The sequence below is a fragment of the Carcharhinus amblyrhynchos genome, chromosome 12, assembly GCF_965287045.1.
Source record: "Carcharhinus amblyrhynchos chromosome 12, sCarAmb.v2.hapA, whole genome shotgun sequence".
Lineage (NCBI taxonomy): Eukaryota > Metazoa > Chordata > Chondrichthyes > Carcharhiniformes > Carcharhinidae > Carcharhinus > Carcharhinus amblyrhynchos.
Genome location: NC_137335.1, coordinates 52264075 through 52283756, shown reverse-complemented (window position 1 = coordinate 52283756; position 19682 = coordinate 52264075). Strand labels below are relative to the sequence as shown.

The following is a 19682-nucleotide window of genomic DNA, read 5'->3' as shown; positions in this document are numbered from 1 at the left end:
TAAAAATACAGATTATCCGGTTATTTATTTTAGTATTATTTGTGGAACCTTGCTGTATTACAACAGTAACTGAAAAGAATGCACATGATTGGCTCTGAAGTGCTTTGGGATATCCCATGGTCATGAAAGATGCCCTTACCTATAAATGTGAGTTTACTTTTCTGTATTTATACACTGATGATGGGTACTGACAACAAACTGGTGATGAGGCTGTAGAGTAGCTATTAACTAATGATCCTGTTATGCCTTGAAACCACCAAAAAAATTGCTGAAAAAAATCTTTCAAATATTTTATTAACAAAACCAATTAAGACTTACTGGATCTTCAACTCAATACCCTTTATGATTATTGTCTGTTGCAAATAAATTGTCAATCATCATTGTTTACTATCCATAGCTTACAATATTTCCCACAATTAATATGCCTCATTCAGTTGTATGTCGCACATTTTGCTTTGGAAGAAATTCTGGATTTCGAATAGATGCACCTTTAAATAATTTATAACGATTTGGACGTGAGAAGTGATTTTCTGTGACCATGTAAATGTTATGGTTCCTTACACTTTCATGAACAATCTTTCCATTATTTTATTTGTACTTTTGCAAGGTCTCTTAGAATTGATTGGAAACCCCCTGGACGACCAAATGGCATCATCCAGGGATATGAAATTTGGCGGAGAACATCACATTGGTGGTTAGGTGTCATTGATTCAAAGGCGGATCAGAAGAGTCAGCAGTGTGTTTATGTTCAATGTAAAATAAATGAAAACATCTGTGGTCACTCCTGTTATCAGCCAGAGAATCAGGTACTGATTATTTTTATTCATTGTTCTGTTAGTGGCTTAAATTATTTTGTAACCAGAAGAGAGAAGCTAATTGTTTTGACATTTAAGGCAGAATCTTACGGTTATAGCCCCTGCTGGAATACCAAGACCATTCTTTGGTCGGGAATCCAAATAGCTGATTTGGGGCGATGTCATTGCTCTTTTCCAGAGCAATGTAAATATCATCCCGCCTCCAGGTTTCCCCATCAACTGGTGGGGGTGAGGTGGGGTGGAGGGGTACGGTGGGGTGGAGGGGATGGCAATATGGCACACCTGTCCAGGTAATGAAAGATGTCTATTTAGAGGCAGAATGACAATGGCAGTAATGATTTCAGCATTGAGGGTACTTGTGAGAACGAGCAAAGACCTGCAGATTGGATGGAAATGTCGAAAGGCTGGCCCCTTAGTCCCCTGGGGCAATGGCTGATGCAGTGAGAGCAGGAAGAAATGTCTGATTCTCTGAGGAGAGCACGGGGAGGCCCACCAGCCTCACCAAGCTGGTGTGGCTGAAAGTCACAGAGGCTGTCAGCAGCAGGAGTGTAGTGCCAAGGACCTGGATCCAGTGCCAAAGAGTGGTTGAATGACCTCATTAGATGAGGCAAGGTGAGTGATCTGCAACCCTCAGCTGGCAGCCTTCATCACGCTCTTATCTCCCAAACACTTTCCTGCACAGCACTCCTCTGACTAATATAGTTTGCTGCCACTCACATTCCTTTCTCTCCAGACATCTCCTCAAATCTCCATCTTGCAGACAGCATTCACACTGAGACTCATCCTATTTCCCTCCCACACATATTGCTCACAGTCAGGCTCCACAAATCCTCACAGTTCATCCTCAGCAGATTTTTTACTTCTCATTATTTGTCTTTGAAGATAGCCCACCACTCCAGGGAGTGTTAGAATATCTGGGATGGAGGTACAGCCTTGGCAAACTTGACTGTGGTGGAGGAGAAAGCCCTGGCTGGTGCCAAGGTGATAACACTACAGGCTGTATCGATGAAAGGATGGAGACAGCCCAGACTCGACGACAGAATTAGAATCACATTAGCTCTTGGCACATAACTGTACCCATCTTCAATTGATGTCACCCATTCATTAAATGCCATGATCTGCACTACACTAGATTTGAGGAGGACCAGCACTCAGAGGATGCGCCATCACATGACTCCTACATGTCCTCCATCTCCGCAGATACACACTCCTCTGCTCAGCTGGACATAGGTGCTGAGCCTTGGGAGTTGTACACAAATGAGATAGTTGTGTGGCAGCAGCAGGAATTGTGTCCACATTTCCAGAGTCATTGTGTACCCCTGCAGAGAAAATGGAGATGTCCATCTCTAGCATGAGTGTCATTATGTCCCAAGCCTTTGCATTCATGATCACCTCTGAAGAAAGAGAGGCCAACATCATGAACAGTTAGATGCACTGGCCACCAAGCACATATTGTCCCACACCAAAGGTCTGCACACATTAACTGCCAGATTACACAACATCAATCAAAACATTGCTATGGTAGTTGAATGTCACACTGACGTATAACCACGTGTCCTTCCATTCGCAGGCAAATCCTAAGAGGGAAGATGGAGAAAATGCTAATGGCAGTGTCAGACATCCCCACTTCTAGGTCTTTGCTAACCGCGCCCACCTTATGTTCCCTATCTTAAGGAAAGAATGACTTTATGTGAGCTATCCATTGTCATGGCTTTACTTCGTTGGGTCCTTCATTGACCCTAATCAGTTTCATTCTGTCAATGGAATGAGAAACCTTGATGAGATGAAAGGTTGTGAATAGAGTGATTGGCTCTGTGGTTGCAGGGAGATGTTGGAGTGCCAGTAGAATTAGGGCTTGAAATGGCAGTGGGCCTGTTGGAGTTAGTGAGGATGCATTCCCCACCATCCTGAAAATTCAGGCCATAAGAATCTTATAAATCTCATAATTGTAACAATTCCTAGATAGCACTATCATGGATTTCTCTGATAGGCAGCTCTGTACCTATTGGTGCCAGCAGCACATCTTCCTCCTCCCCTGGCAAGGTTGCAGGGTGATGTCCACCTTCTCCTTGCACCAGCTCTAGTTCTTGCTGTAGAACCATGTTGTGAAGAGGGCAGAGCGGAGCCACAACAGTCCTGAACACCCTTGCTGGGGCATGTTGAAGAATATTTCCAAAGCACCAGAACCCCATCTTGAGCTAGCTAATGGGATCTTCAGTGAGTATCTCTTGGCTCCCAGGATCCAACTGCTGAATCTATCAGATGGAGAGAATACATACAGTGCATGAAACTGCCAAAGGAAGAATGGGCAGCTCGCTGGATACATGGCACAAACCTTCATTATCTTTTTTGTGAATTTCACACACTAGCTGCATATTAAAGGGAATAGAAGCCATTCCATTCAATAAAGACACCTAGATGATATGATGGTGCCTTCATTGCCACGAGTGCAATTTATGACCCCCGCCCCAGGAGCTGTGGAGATCATAGAGTGAAGCAAAGCCAGCATCCCTCTGGGTTCGACTGGTGTCAAAGCGATTATCATTGAGTCCTCTGATAAAAGGTATGGCAACCTAAGTGATGCAGTTGTGGACTACATTTGATCCTACAGATGTCAACAACTTGGAAGAAGGCAGATGCAAAGAAATTGAGGGCTATTGTCACCTTGATAGCCACGGGCAACTCGTGGCTCCCTGCAGTTCCTCACCAACACCCTACACAATGGCAACAAAACATCTCTAGACCTATATTCAAATCCTCTCGCTATGAAGGCCAACATACCATTTGCCTTCTTTACTGTCTATTGTACCTGCATACTTAATTTCAGTGACTGATGCACGAGGACTCCAAGGTCTTGTTGAGTATCCACCTTTCTCAAATTATACCCATTCAAGTAATAATCCGCCTCCCTACTATTGCTACATTATATTGCATCTGCCATGCAGATGCCCACACACTCAGCCTGTCCAAATCAAACAGAAGCATCCCTGCATTCTCCTCACAGCTCACCCTCCCACCCAACTTTGTATCATCTGCAAATTTGGAGATGATACATTCAGTTCCCTCTTCCAAATCATTAATATATAATGTGAACAGTTGGGGTCCTAGCGCAGAATTCCCGTGGAACCCCACTAGTCACTGCCTGCCAATCAGAAAACGATCCATTTATGCCAATTCTTTGCTTCCAATCAGCTTTCTGTCCATCTCAAGACATTACCTGCGTTCCCATGTGATTTAACTTTACATAACAGTCTATTATATGACACCTTGTCGAAAGCCTTTTAAAAGTCTAAATTTGATAGAATTTTGATTTGATTTATTATTGTCACATGTATTAGCATACAGTGAGAAGTATAAACAATGAGAAGAAAATAAACCACACCCACTGGTTCTCCTCAGCCAACTCTACTGGTTAGATTTCTACCTAATTGCGCGGAGGGTGTGGAGAGTCTGCAGAAGGATCTAGATAGGCTGGGCGAATGGGCCAGGAACTGGCAAATGGAATTTAATGTTGGCAAGTGTGAGGTGGTCCACTTTGGTAGGAATAATGGTAGGAAGGACTATTACTTATGTGGCGAAAAACTGCAGCAGGCGACGGTGCAGAGGGACCTCGGAGTCCTTGTGCATGAGTCGCAAAAACCCAGCCTGCAGGTGCAGCAGGTGGTCAGGAAGGCTAATGGGATGCTGGCCTTCATAGCGAGGGGGATTGAATATAAAAGTAGGGAGGTCTTGCTGCAGCTGTATAGGGCACTGGTGAGGCCGCAGCTGGAGTACTGTGTGCAGATTTGGTCGCCGCACTTACGCAAGGATATTTTGGCCTTGGAGGGAGTGCAGAGGAGGTTTACTAGGCTGATGCCGGAGTTGAGGGGGCTGAGCCATGAGGAGAGGCTGAATAAACTCGGCTTGTACTCGTTAGAGTTTAGAAGAATGAGGGGAGATCTCATTGAGACATATAAGATGATGAATGGGATGGATAGGATAGAGGTGGAGAGACTCTTCCCGCTCAGAAAGGACAGTAGGACTCGGGGGCACAGCCTCAAGATAAAGGGGGGGCGGTTTAGAACAGAGTTGAGGAGGAACTTCTTCACTCGAAGGGTGGTGAATCTCTGGAATTCTCTGCCCATTGAAGTGGTGGAGGCTGCCTCGCTACATATTTTTAAGATGTGGGTTGATGGGTTTTTGATAAGCGAGGGGATTAAAGGTTATGGGGAGAGGGCGGGAAAGTGGAACTGAGCCACGACAGATCAGCCATGATCTTATTGAATGGCGGGGCAGGCTCGAAGGGCTAGATGGCCTACTCCTGCTCCTATTTCTTGTGTTCTTATGTCAGGTTTCACATTTTTTTTCAACTGCAACCCAATATTCGCTTAGGAAATTTTATGTTAAAGGTTGTGAACGGTGTTTAGTTGTTCAACAAAATGAGATTGGTTTGACTGAATAACAATCACTTTGAAAGTGAAATGTATTGGGGAATCCTGCATCAAACTGTATTATTTATTTTTGAATTACTGTGCAGCATATTAAAATGTTTACTTAAAATAAGATTAGTATCATAGAATTTTTTAGTATCATAGAATCAGACAGTGCAGGAGGAGGCCATTTGCCCCATCAAGTTTGCGCCAACCACAATTCCACCTCGGCCTTATCCCCATTACCCCATGCATTTACTTTAGCTAGTCCCTCTGACACTAAGGGACGATTTGATTTTGATTTGATTTGATTTATTATTGTCACATGTATCGGGATACAGTGAAAAGTGTTGTTTCTTGCGTGCTATACAGACAAAGCATACCATTCATAGAGAAGGAAATGAGTGTGGAATGTATTTTTACAGTCATAGCTACGATGTAGAAAAAGATCAACTTAATGCAAGAAAGGTCCATTCAAAAGTCCGGTGGCAGCAGGGAAGAAGCTGTTCTTGAGTCAGTTGGTATGTGACCTCAGACTTTTGTATCTTTTTTCCAGAAGAACATGGAAAAGAGAATGTCCAGGGTGCACGGGGTTCTTGATTATGTTGGCTGTTTTGCTGAGACAATAGGAAGTGTAGACAGAGTCAGTGGACGGGAGGCTGGGTGATGGATTGGGCTACATTCACGACCTTTTGTAGCTCCTTACGGTTTTGGCAGAGCAGGAGCTATACCAAGCTGTGATATAACCAGAAAGAATGCTTTCTATGGTGCATCTGTAAAAGTTAGTGAGAATAGCTGACATGTCAAATTTCCTTAGCCTTCTAAGAAAGTAGAAGCATTGATAGACTTTCTTAACTACAGTGTCAGCATGGGGGGGACCAGGACAGGTTGTTGGTGATCTGGAGACCTAAAAACTTGAAGCTCTCGTCCCTTTCTACTTCGTCCCCACTTATGTAGACAGGGTCATGTTCTCCTCTACGCTTCCTGTAGTTGATGACAATCTCCTTTGTTTTGTTGAATTTGGCATGGCCAAATCTACCTATCTGTACCTCTTTGGAGTGTGGGAGGAAACTGGAGCACCTGGAGAAAACCCACACAGACATAGGGAGAACATGCAAATTCCACACAGAATTGAACCCAAGTCCCTGGTGCTGTGAGGCAGCAGTGCTAACTACCATGCCACTGTACTGGTCCTGTTGGTGAAGTTGAGGAAAGCCTCAATTTGGACAGACTAAACCCTTGGAGAACTAATTTTTAATTATTAGTGTGTGCATTTCATTCACTGGCCTCACACATTAAGAATGTCCACTTAAGAAAAATGGCGATTGGCCTATTTGTGAAAGTGTAAAGTTCAATAGAGGACAGTAGAAAAAGAAAGGGAAATAAATTCCGGTAAAATGCAGGAAAAACCTGTTGTGGAATAATCTAGTATTTTACTTCTTTGGCAGGAATGGTAATGGTAAATACATTATTTTTTCAGCCTAGACTTTCCAAATGTAAGTTATTTTCAATTTGTTCAAGAAAATAACAATTGGTTGTTTAAAATTGTTTTAAAAGGATTGCTCCTTTAAAGGCAAGCTTTTAGTTGACACAGGCATGAGCAATCTTTAAAAATAGCTTCAGAGTCAAATCTATAGTCACGCTTGTACCATTCTTGCTGTTGAGTGTAGTCCCTCGAAACATGAGTATTTGTATTAGGGCTGCATTGCAGACAATCTGATAGCTATTGCATAGAGCCAAGTAGGAAACCTGAGATGGAATTCAAATCGGAACTCATATTGACATTCAGACTTCCTGAATAGGATGCCTTATGCCAGGGAGAGTGGAAAATGATTCTGGAAAGAGAAAAGTTGCTGAAATGTGGCTTAACAAAAAAGAAACCTCTGATATATCATTGTAGACAATGTCAATTCGACTATCTGAATTAAGGAGGATAACATTTGTACTGAAGATGGGAAAAGATTGAAAACAATTTGGAAGATGTTAAATTTAGCACTGTAGCAAAGATCATTCCACAATATTAATCATCAGAGCTGATGGGGAGATGATGGATATTGTATATTTCCAGTTTCTCCTGCTTTTTACTATAATTTGCTCCTCTTTATTTTTCTACTGTTTCCTATTAGACATTAAACTTTCACAGATATGCCAATCGCCATTTTTCCTATGTGGACATTCTTCTTGGATGAGACAAGACAATGAATGACATTAAATTATTCACTCATGTAGTGCTGATAGAAGAATACTTATCCCCGACCTCCCATTCTCACTTCCCTCCATTCCCATGGCTCCCTCCCTTCTTCATGACCAAACCCTTCTCGATTAACCTCCCCTCGCTCACAATTGCACAGCTCCCTCTCCCCCAGTCGCCTCTCTGCCTCTCTATCTTTCTCTCAAGGCCTATTCAAGGGTCTCTTCCAGCACAATGGCTGTTCAAATTTTCCATCCATTTCACCAGTGATCAGCCAGCCTGGAGACAGCAGGAGTGTGCAACTCGCCAGTCAAATATAAATCAAGACCAAGGTTCAGTTGGGCCTAGGGCCTATGCGTTTTGGCACAGAGATTGCTTTCTGTGCCCTGTTCACACCCTGTAGGTGGGTACTGTCTAACTTCACTCCCCTCATCTCTCATTTCTTCACTGGCCATGATATGTAAGCCTTTCTTTTGCAGCCACATCAAGTATCATTAACGTCTTCTAAGGATTGCTTAGCTCAATGAGATTTCTCACTACATCAAAATTAAAAACCACAGTGTTAGACCCAAGCTTTTGTTGAAAAATATACATGTGAACCAGTGGCTGGAGTCATTTGTCATAGTCAGAAATGTAAAGGTTAGTTTGTTGAGCAGATTTGAACCATTCTAAACCCTTTCTTGATTCACTGGGTCCCTACTTTATAGCTGAGCAGATTCATTACTACTCAAGTTCTACTCAGTTGTTACTGTGGGAAAACTGATGATGTGTTTTGCATGAAATGTTCCATAATGTTCTTAATAGGTTTGCTGTGATGGAGTGCTGTACAGCAGTCAGCCAAACCACTCTTGCTGTGAAGACAGATACATTGCCTCGAGTTTGAATTCCTCCACAGTTTGTTGCGGTGGGATCCTCCACACGTTCCAGCCTGGGTTTCAATGCTGCGGGATTTATTTCCTTAGAGTTCTGCCAGGTAGGCGAGACTAAATTTTTGCGAGCTCTGTTGTTAAACTGTACACTGACATTCAGCACTTGACATTTTTAGCATGATTAAGTGCCAGGAATACTTTGTTTCCCCTTACTGCACAAATGAACCTCAAGCTCTTAAGTATATCAAGTGCCGCAGACAGAGCTGCTGGAAGAGAAACCAATCGACCTCTGCATAGTTACAGCATTCTAACTGCAGTGCTAAAATCTGTCAACATATATGATCATCAAAAATCACACCCCTGCCAAATTCTAGGTTGCAACATTATCCATGAACTTCCAGACTTCTAATGTTCTTAAAGATCTTTTTTGGTGTGTGAATAGACAAATGGTACAATAACTAGTGATAACAATGAACTCGCTGAAGGTTTTAATTTTTTGTATTCTGCAATTCTGTGCTTTGTTGGTATTTAGCATGATGAGAAATAGAAATCCCAGAGGGTTTCTTTGTTCTGTGACCCAGAATTCCCCAGCCATTCACCCCGGCAGAATGTTCTGGACATGCCAGTGGCATACCCCCTGCCATAGGTTTCTCAGTGGCATAGGGTGGCTTCAATTGGAATCCCCAGTGACAGTAGAGGGTGGGGTCCCAGAGGATCCCACCACCAGCACGTCCCACCGGCAAGAAATACACTGAAGAGAATCTCACACGTGATCTCGAAAGATTAGATTAAATATAAATTCCAGGTGAAGGATATTTGATATTCTGTGGTTGTTCCTCAAATTTAGTTCAAAACTTCCAAGGTGAGATTGTAAAATTCGGTGCTGTTTTCCCCAATTCAGCCCTGCTCACAAGATAGACTTTGTATTATCAGAATTGTTTTATCTACATCTAATCCTGTCCTTTGATTTTTTTTCACTTAACATGCACCTTTATTCAATTAAAAGCTTTCCGTACATAAGATTTTAATGACGATAATAAAATTTGACCATTGTAAAGTTGATATCAGGCCAAGATACTTGGGATACACTTTAAATGATAAAAAGAGTTGAGAACATTTGCAAGATTTTATAAAACTTACAGTGAGTTATGCCTAATTTGATCTCCTCTTTATAATAATGTGGTAAATATTTGTTTCCAGGTGAAGTTTGCTGCCTTAATGTGCAGCAAAACCAAGTCTCCGTTGGAATTGGCGATTCATGCTGCGGCGGAAGTCCATACTTTGAAGGGGGAGGCCAGATCTGTTGTGGAAATTCACTTCATGATGGTTTTAAGCAGCAGTGCTGTGGCAAACAGCTGGTTAGCTCAGACCTTTTGTGTTGTGGGAATGAAGAAGATGGGACTGCCTATGAACCCACTACAGGTGAGATGCAAAGAAAACTGAGAGAAATCATAGGCATTTAGCAAGGAATAAAAACAATCAGTTCTCTGGCAATTTAAAATGTCAATTGCTAATTATAATGGAAGTGAATGCAAGTTAAAACGTAAGATCAAAATTCAAGTCAACTACTTTGAAAACAGGAATTTCACTCCTTATTTGGCCAAAAGTGTCCACGCAGATTCATATTACAATAAACAGAATGTTCTTCAAGCCTACAAATGTCATCACTGTGCATTTCTGCTCATTGCAAAACAGATTGAAATGAAACATTTAATTTTGCACAAGTATCATTTTGGTAGTAAACACTTCCACAAGTTTAAAATGGCAACTTTAAGGTTTCTAACTTCTAATCAGGTCTTAATCTTGCTAACAAATAGTTGATTTTATCTAAGCTCAAAATTTGAAGGAAAGTAGTTATAAACCAAAACCTTTGTGAAATAAAAGTTAAATACTGCAATGCTGGAAATCAGAAATAAAAACAGAAAATGTTGGATAAACTCAGCAGGCCTGGCAGCTTCTGTAGAAGAGTCATGTGTACTCAAAACATTAACTGTTTCCCTCTCCACAGATGCTGCCAGACCTGCTGAGTTTATCCAACATTTTCTGTCTGTATAACCTTTGTGAAATAGCTTGGATCTCAGTTGATTGAATGTAAATTTTAATACTTCTAAATTGATTTCATCATTAACACTGTGATCCTATATGTTCACATGTTCCAGATTATTAAGTTTTAATTAACTGTTTAAAGTTATCTTTCTTCAAAAAAAATTGAAAATGTAGAGGGGTGTGTGTGACTTTGTCTCTTTAAATGGCTACATGGATAAAGTTTTCCTCTGTGAGCTAAAAATAGCAGTCATGAGAGCGCTCAATATAAATGTCTCTGCAATATTGCAGTGATTAGCACAGCGGAGAAAACTTTCCTTTTTTTTAAGAAACTTCATTATCTTAGCTTCTGGGGAAAAGAAAAAGAAATCAAGGGTGGGATTTTCTCATCCCACCCACTTTGGGAATTATAGTAAGCGGGACAGGAGAATTCTGGCCTTGATTTTTTTCTTTTCCCTTGAAAAATCCTACCCGTGGTCAATGGACCTTTGCGTGGTCCCATTGGCCTGGCATGGGATTTTCCAGTCTTGGGGTGAGCGTGGCCAGAAAATCCCACCCCGAATGTTGAAACCCTGAAATAATGAAAACAAACACTGAGTGCTACAAATGCACAACAAATCCATCAATACCTTGAGAGAGAAAGAATGTTAAATAATGTGAAGCCTTGACACATTTGGGAACTGGATGATGGCACTGTACAAAACAAAGGTGAAAACTGGTTGGTGATTTGCACAGGATGGGGGTGATTTTAAGCCTGTTTTCTCCGTCTGTGAAAATGGAATTGTGTATTCAAAATCCAGAGAATGCGATCCGTGCTGGCGAACGTTCTTCAAGCCTACAATGCCGGTGCAATGCTATGAAACATGCCGCGAGACTGCAGAAAACTCATTTTAATACTTAGTATGTCATTAGTCAGAACTCTCTCTGGGAGTCACTCCGCCCCCCACCACCACACAACCCATACCAGATATTCAGAAGGCTCTGGATATTCGCGTTTTGATTGGGGAACCTTTTCAAGATGGCATCCAATCTCTGAACAGTGGGTTTTGCCAATATGTTGAGGTCTCGCACCCCTGTATGATGGCATGGAACATGATTTTTTTTTTTTGACATAGTGTTGTAAGATCTGAAGAGAAAATTGACCAGAAATAAGCTAGAAAGAGAGTTCCCCAGAAATAACACTCTGCTATTTTTGTTAAGATTCCACCTGCTTGGTCTGAATTTTCATGAGAACTTGCCTGATTTTTTTTAATTTGACTGGACATCTGTTGCACCCTCAGAGAAATAGGCTAGGAATTTCTTGGCCCTGGGGTGATGGGTTGGGAGGTGGGTGGGTCAGAAAAATGCCAGAGATGCTGCATGATAATTGCTCTACTTTTGAAAACAATGGTCAGTTGCAATAAATGTCCAACATGGGAAGCGATGGCCTATCATTGGCCTTCCAAGGGAAAATGTAGATTTCTGCTGCCTAGTCACACTATACTGAAGGAACACACTCTACAAAATTAAGATTAAAAAAGCCTCACAAAGCTTAGCCATGGAGATGGCAGCACCAGATGCTGTCAATATTCTGCATTGACTCAGGTGGTATAATGCCTCAGGGGGTGACTGACAGGCACCACCTTTGCCCTCCCACTTGCCCTCTTTCCACTCATCTCACAGAGTTGGCAATGCACTAAGCCTTGCATAGAACATTCATGTCTGTGCACGGTATGGCACACCTGTGTGACTCCAAGGCAGCAGACTTGTGGGATATTTTGTGTTCGGGAGCCCAATATGCTATCTGGAACAGGCCATTGCATTCATGCAACTGCATCAACTACCATCTGGGGGGTGGAGAGGAGGGCGGTTGTTGGACGTGTACCACCACATATAGATCAGACAATCACAAGGACTGCGGAGTACCAAATCAGATCGTTTAAAAGGCCCTCCTCAGTTCTCTGGGATGTTGTCCTTGTGTTTTGCAAAATATTAGACCCTCTGGCCCTCAGCCCTCACACCCCCTCACCCTCCCATCCACTCTCCATACTCAATCCACGCCAACTCATTCCACCCACTCATCAAACAGCCCTTCAAATGCCACATGTCAACACAAACACCCACTCACATGGCCCCTTTTACCCCTCATACCAACTTAGTATCAACTCATGACAACCCTCCACCAATCTTTGCCTTTACACATTTCATGCCATCTCACTCGATATTCATCATGGATGCATCTCAGGAGCCATGTTAAGATGAAATTTTTAAAAATTTAATATCTACAGCTTTCATTGTAGTTAAAAAACACTTACTTTTACAGAAGCTAATTTAAAACATTTAAATCCTAAGTGCTTGTTTCCTCATAAAAAGCAGACTTCTATTTCTTGGCCCACCTCAAATGCAATTGATCTTTCAGTAGCCTCTTTGAGCTGTCAATTAAATTGTGAACTTAGCATGTTCTCCTGAGATAATGGTAGGTTGTTGAACAGCCAAGCATTAATAATGACATAATGTTAGCTCTTGGGATAACATCAACTCGTAACTATTGTAACTGTGAGAATAGATTTTTCTCAACTCTAAAAGACGCAAGCGGTCTTTCTTTTATTTTTAAGAAGTTGAACATTGAAACAACTGCATAGCTTGGCTGTTCTGCAAATCTTATCCACCCTTCAAGAGTATTTACGACTACTGCCTAAGGTTGTAATGACCACATGAAAGGTTAAGACCATTGCTGCAGCAAAACTGGGATCTGTATGAACTCAGTACCAATTTTAAATTGTCCTGCTGTGTTTGGGTTTCCCTCATATATGAGTCACACACCTCGCCCTTTTCTCAAATTGGATCTGTCGGATATACAGATGGATTTTCAGATCTGGATACTGCCATCATTTCTAAAGGTCCATGGAGTCTCCAAAACTACTTAAAAATCTGGGCCATTTAATTTCCTTTTTACCTTATTTTTAGGTTCCCTTTAGTTACAAGTATTTTGCTCTCTTGTTTCTCCCATAAACAAGGATTAATTTAACAGGTCTGCCCTTCCTTACTATCCATCACAGTCTCACTAGCATTCATTTTTAATGGGCCCACATTTCCATTTATCACTCTCATTCTGTTTATATATTCATAAATGTTAACTTTGATATCCCTTGCAAGCTTTTCACATATTTTATTTGCACCTCTTATTATTCTTTGCATCTCTTTGTTTCTGTTTTATCCAAGCCAACTGGATTTTCACTTATTCTTGCTTTTCTTTCTGATACTGTCTTAGTTAAGTGGTCCCTTATTGTGCTGATCATCATTGGATAATTTCACAAGTGAACTCTTTGCCTTTTATGCATTTTTATGCATTCATTTTGTACCATAAGAAATACTTTTTAAGGCTAGCCTTTTTAAGGCTAAAAGACTAACCTTTTAAGGTTAGAAGTACTTGCAGAACATTCTCTCCTTTCCTTCCTGATGTATGGTATGCCTTGTCTGTATGGCATGAAAGAAACAATACTTTTCAATACTAATACATGTTACAATAATAATCCAAATCAAAAAGTGCCTCTCCAACTTCTCCAAAGTTACTTTCTAACTCCTTCACTGAAGTAGTTTTGCATCCCCTTCAGCTATTAAGGTATCATTATCACTGTTAGTTTCTATCATCCTTGGAATCCTTGGTGCCCTATCCTCATCCACCTCTTATTTCCTCTTCCCCTCTCCACTCAGATCCTGCCCATCTTTTACTTCTCATGTATCTTGTCCCCTTGCTCATCTCTCCTCTTCGTTTGTCCTCTCTTTACGCTTACCTTCCTAACCCCTTTCTCGCCCCCGCCCTTCCTTTCCATGTTCAGTAATTCCCACCCACCCGTTCAACCTGCTTGATCTTAAGACGTTGGTCTTGCCTTCCTATATGCAACACAGAGCTAGTTAACTAGTATTATAAAAACTTCATCCAATGTCCAATTTGCACCTTAGACTTTTGCATTTCAAGTATTTATGGCATCCAGTTACCATCTTCAAATTACCATTAGCCTTGCTCCATTTTACACTATCGAGACAATAACGAAACATAAATCTATAAGATTTGCAAAATAATAATCCCAACACTAGCCAATTGGGAATTACTGAAGCATTTGTTTCTGTGTAATCTCGACCAATGAAAGAGAACAGAATCACAGCCAATCCACCACTTAATGTTCCTCTGTTTTGCTAACAGGTCATTGATCTGAAACATCTGTTTCTCCCTCCACAGAGTCTAACTGATCCACTGAGTATTGCCAGCAGTTTCTGTTTCTATTTTAGTAACCAGTTTTGACAATTCTCAGTTTTTCTCCTTTCGTCACCAGCTATGAGTTCAAAATAAGGTTTCCAACATAATACATATTTTACAAGCTAGCTTAGAGATGAAGAGAGACTGTGGATTTTTATGATGTTTATAGTGAGAACTAAAGCAACAATACTTGGTTACACAAAGATTTACTTCTGAAGCTGCGATGGATAAGGGAAATTAATTATTTAACTTCCACAAATTAACAATTACTTGTTCCTTATCTCTGAGTAAAAGTCTTAGAAATTTCTTTTCTTTTTTTTGTCCATCAGACATATGTAGTCTTTCCTCAGTTTAATACCTTACCTCCATAACGTGTTGTTGGCAGTATAATGGTTATAACTGCTGCCTCACAGTGCAGGGGACTTGAATTCAATTCCGGCCTTGGATTACTGTTTGTATGGAGTTTGCAATTTCTCCCCATGTCTGTATGAGTTTCCTCTGGGTGGTCTGGTTTCCTCCCACAGTCCAAAGATATGTGGGTCAGGTTGATTGACCATGCTAAATTGTGCCTCAATGTCAGAGGAATTACCAGGGGAAATACGTGAGTTACTGGGATAGGGCCTGGATGGGATTGTTGTTTGCACTGAAGGGTTCTATGATTCTATAACCCTGGGATATAAAAAGCAATGTCACAAATTATTCATAGTAGTTAATAATCATCAAAGCAAAGCTTTCCAAATTTGAATTTTTAGTGTATATATATATGATATATATTTAGCTATACCTTTAATAAAGAACCTATTTTCTCTTCTCTAATATTTTCTGCCTCAGATTATTGCAGTTTTTAGTTTATTTCTTGCCTAATGGAAAAACTCAGCTGAGGCCAGGATTTCAGATGTTCCTATTGGAAGAAGGTAGCTGAATTGCCCTTGGTGCTTTTTAATAATCTATCTCATCCACTCAGGTTAAATTCCTATGTGCAGTTGTCAACCCTCCCGAATTTCCTGGGACTCTCCTGGAACGGATGATCGATCAATCTTCCAGGTACTCATACTGGCGACCTGGGAGATGAACTCTGCATCTCTCTGATGACCTGAACTTGAGCCCTGTCTAAATTTGATTGACTGTTGCTGCACTGTACTTTCATTAAGCAAGGCGCAGCAAGTCTGTGTGCTCCAGTATTGGTTTAGTACTAAAAGCTCCAAATGTTGCAATTTCATTTTGCTGGTTAGTTCGGAGTGTCTTACTTATCCTCGAAAATATAATGCATTGAAAAATACAATAGATCTTTTAAGTGAAGGAAGACTATACCTTCTTTATATTGATCTTTGACCTCTTGTTCTTGCAATCCTGGTCATGGTCTTATGGGCAGTAAAATGGGGAGGTAATGGCCTAGTGGTATTATCGCTAGATTATTAATCCAGAGACTCAGCTAATGTTCTGGGGACCCAGGTTCAAAACCCGCCACAGCAGATAGTGGAATTAGAATTCAATAAGAAATATCTGGAATTAAAAATCTACCAACGACCATGAAAGTGTTATCGACTGACAGAAAAACCCATTTGGTTCACTAATGTCCTCGAGGGAAGGAAATCTGCTGTCCTTATCTGGTCTGGCCTACATGTGACTCCAGAGCCACAGCAATGTGGTCAACTCTCCAAGGGCAACTAGGGATGGGCAATAAATACTGACCAGTCAGCGACGCCCATATCTCACGAATGAATAAAAAAAACTGGAAGGGTGAAAAATGGCCTAATTTTCTACTCCTGCCATGCCCAGATTTTGGTCGCTCCCTTGAAGTTCCAACATGGCATCCATAGTATGTGAGGACACTTGTGGGGTAAATCATGCCAGAAACAATCCTACTGAGAAGGTTAGAGTGTGCAAAGAAGAGAAGCAAGTCAGGATGAAGACAAACATTTTGTTTTTGAAATCATAATTGAGTTGCCAAGAGAATCAAGGAGAGAACTCTCTATGCTGAAAATTGCATGTATAGTATTCTCCTTTAATGCATAATTGATGCTGCGGCAGTGAAAGTTACCGACAATTTGAATCAGTCTATCACCTTTAATTTCCCATCACATTGAATTGATGCTGTAGCTGTTGACACCTTTACCAGCCATGTAGCTGCAAATCGCACCGCAAAACATCTATCCACCGGCTGCTGCTGTGATTCAACAAGTTCTTGGTGCTTCCTATTGTTGGTTCAAGTGTCAAAAGCCCATAGTGTGAAGTGTGGCAAGTGCTGAAGAGCTTTTTGCTGACTCCAAAACATCTACAAAATCCAGTTCTTGTAAGATATTGATGAACTATTGGGTATTCCCTTATAGGCTAATTTGGAGAATGAAGAGGACACACAGAGCAGAATAAGTTGCTGGTAGGGAGAGCGGAATAAGAGGGGTGCTCAGCAAGAGCCATAAGTTGTCCAGGGAGTAATTGTCCTACCTGAACCTCAATGAGAGACAGTGTATCATTTTGATACTGGTGTGGTGGTGGTATCATTGGACGTGTAAGACTCCAGTGGTGTTCCTCCACTGCTTGGCCAGGTTGCAGCTCTTGGTTAGCTGAAAGGAACAAAAACACCATAGTAAGGTTCCGGAGTGGGAAGGAAGGAAAAGTAAGAGGTGCATGTTACACCATCTGCAGCTAGTAAATCAGAAAATAGTGTGTGCTGAGGGGGAACTAGAATGTTGGAAGGAGGGTTAGATATAAAAATACCATCACCCACAATGGTTTCAGTCCCACTGATGACCATGGTCCCAGCAATGGCATCTTAGTAATGACTAGCACTGTTAGGGCGTAAAGTACATCTGTTACCCTCTGGTTTGCTCCGGTTTAGGAGTAGTGGTGCAATTGGTGAAGCATGGCATTTGAAAATGTGTTTACTGACCTTGGCCACTTCAATGGCCGGTCATATGAGGTCGTTCTGCTTCTTGCCTGGCCTGAATCCCAGTCCTCAGGGCTTGACTCCTGGCAATGACCTCCATGGCTATCTGCTACTGCTTACTTCTGAGTGTGTTGCTGGAGGATCTCCTGGCACCCTACAAATACAGAACATTGCTTCAATTTCCACTTGCCCCCAATAAATCTTGGAACTCATTCTTTCCTATGTTTCTTCATTGGTTCCCAGATCAGGTCAAATTCACTTTCTGCATGACTGCTAGCATTTCCTCCAGCCATTTATGAGGGTTGGGCTAATATTATGTGCAATTTTGGGCTCCCTGCTAAAGCTTGCAACAAGTGAACAGTATGATTAACACTTGTTGCACCCAGCAATCTTTCAAATTGGTTTGCATGTTGCCTGCCTTACATTAAATGGATGCAGATTAATTGTGTTCCACCACCTCTGTGTGGGATTTTAGAGACAATCCAAGTTAGCCCCAGTAGACTTTGTTTAACAGTCCCAAAGCATAGTTGGCTACCTGTCCAATATTTCCATTATGTGGCGAGGGATTTGGTGGCCTGAAGGAGACTCTATTTCTTTTCACTTTAGTATCCATATTGACTTAACTGTGACTAGTAAAAACATTGTACTGATGGCAGCATAAATTGAAGCCCCTTCCACCCCTTTCTCCAACAAACACTCAGACATGCATTTTGAATCTGATTTGTAAGAAAATAGTAAGAAGTCTCACAGTACTTTAACCTGGTGTTTGTAAGACTTTTTACTATGTTTACCCCAGTCCAACGCCGACATCTCCGCATTGTGAAGAAAATGCCATGGCACAGTGGATTGATATCATGACATGGGTAATATTGGCCAGGATTAACCTGCACACTGCGCTGCTTGAGTAGCACAGCAGGCCAGGAGACATGGGCGACATGTAGCAGGACCCCCGACTGGTGTCTGGTTGATCGTGAGTCGCCCAGGCCCTTTTTTCCATGTAACCAGTCCTATGCCAGTAATTGGCACAGGGCTGATTACCATATGGAAATCACAATTTCCATATGATTAGCAAGCCTGGGACAGTAGTCTGCAGGCCTGTTAGTGTCTCCCCCCACACCTGTCCCCACTGGGAGAGGTTCCCACCAGCGGAGTTTACAACTTTTCCCCACCAATGGGGACCAGGCATGCTCACCTCTCTGGTGAGGACGTAGGCCATTGAGGCATCCCGGGCAGGGTTGGGGACAGGGACACTCTGGGACTGCCCACTGGGCACCCTGGCACTGCCCACTGGATACATTGGTACTGAGCACTGGGGGCAGTTGGGGTTGGCCATCAGGAGGCCAGCGACTGCGTAGGGTGGCCTGGACTTAGGATGGCTGGTGACCAGTGCGTGTGGGTTCAAGTAGACCTGCGACTGGGAGGACGGTTTTCGGGGGGGGCGTTCAGTGCATATGTGCCAATCTCCCCACTGATAGATTGGCACATGCACAGTGGCCTGCTCAGCATTATGATGCCAGTCTCTCCAGCAAGATAAGGCCGCATCTGCCCCAGTTTCCAGTGTGAATCTCTGAGGCATTCTGTGATGCACAGAATGCTGGAGATAAGTGAAACTAGTACACCCGAACAAGAGGAAGGAAATTCTCTGTTTTCCACCTGTTTGTTTGGAAGAATCCCGGTCATTGTGTTTGGGCAGTGGTCAACTTATCATGACCAGCTATGCATTCTCATCCCTCAAAACGCGATTTGGTATTGGTTTCCCTGTGTCTTGTTGTATAAATTTGAGAGAAATATTATTAAGCCATTATATACATTAATATTTGCAGACTGCAATGCATGTCATTGACCAAATGTCACTGGATCAAATCTCCAGGAATAGATCCAAATCAAATTGGCAACTGTATTCCTCTGTGTTAATTTCACAAAGTTGTTAACCTGTTTCAAATCAATAAGTTAAAATATTCATTAAAATAACGCACATTGGAATTTTACTAGGATGTGTTGATCAGGTTATTAAACTTAATGCTTAGCCAATTTTCTGTCTTGTAGCAGGGGACTACTCACAGGCAAATAGCTCCATAGAAACATAGAAACTAAAAGCAGGAATAGGCTATTCAGACCTCCGATCATGGTCCACCATTCATTATGATCATGCTTGACCATTAAATTCAATATCCTGATCCTCCTTTCCTCCCATATCCTTTGATCTCTTTAGCCCCAAGAGTTGTCTCATT

At 41.8% G+C, this 19682-nt stretch overlaps 1 protein-coding gene across 3 annotated transcripts in view; it reads left to right on the top strand.

Moving 5' to 3' along the window:
- ush2a (Usher syndrome 2A (autosomal recessive, mild)) overlaps positions 1 to 19682 on the top strand; it is an 815153-nt gene that overhangs the window by 609814 nt on the left and 185657 nt on the right. For all 3 annotated transcript variants that reach the window (XM_080200528.1, XM_080200527.1, XM_080200526.1), the window contains 3 exons: positions 608 to 806; positions 8220 to 8388; positions 9485 to 9706. In XM_080200528.1, the coding sequence (XP_080056654.1) occupies positions 608 to 806; positions 8220 to 8388; positions 9485 to 9706 (590 nt within the window). The remainder of the gene's footprint in view (positions 1 to 607; positions 807 to 8219; positions 8389 to 9484; positions 9707 to 19682) is intronic.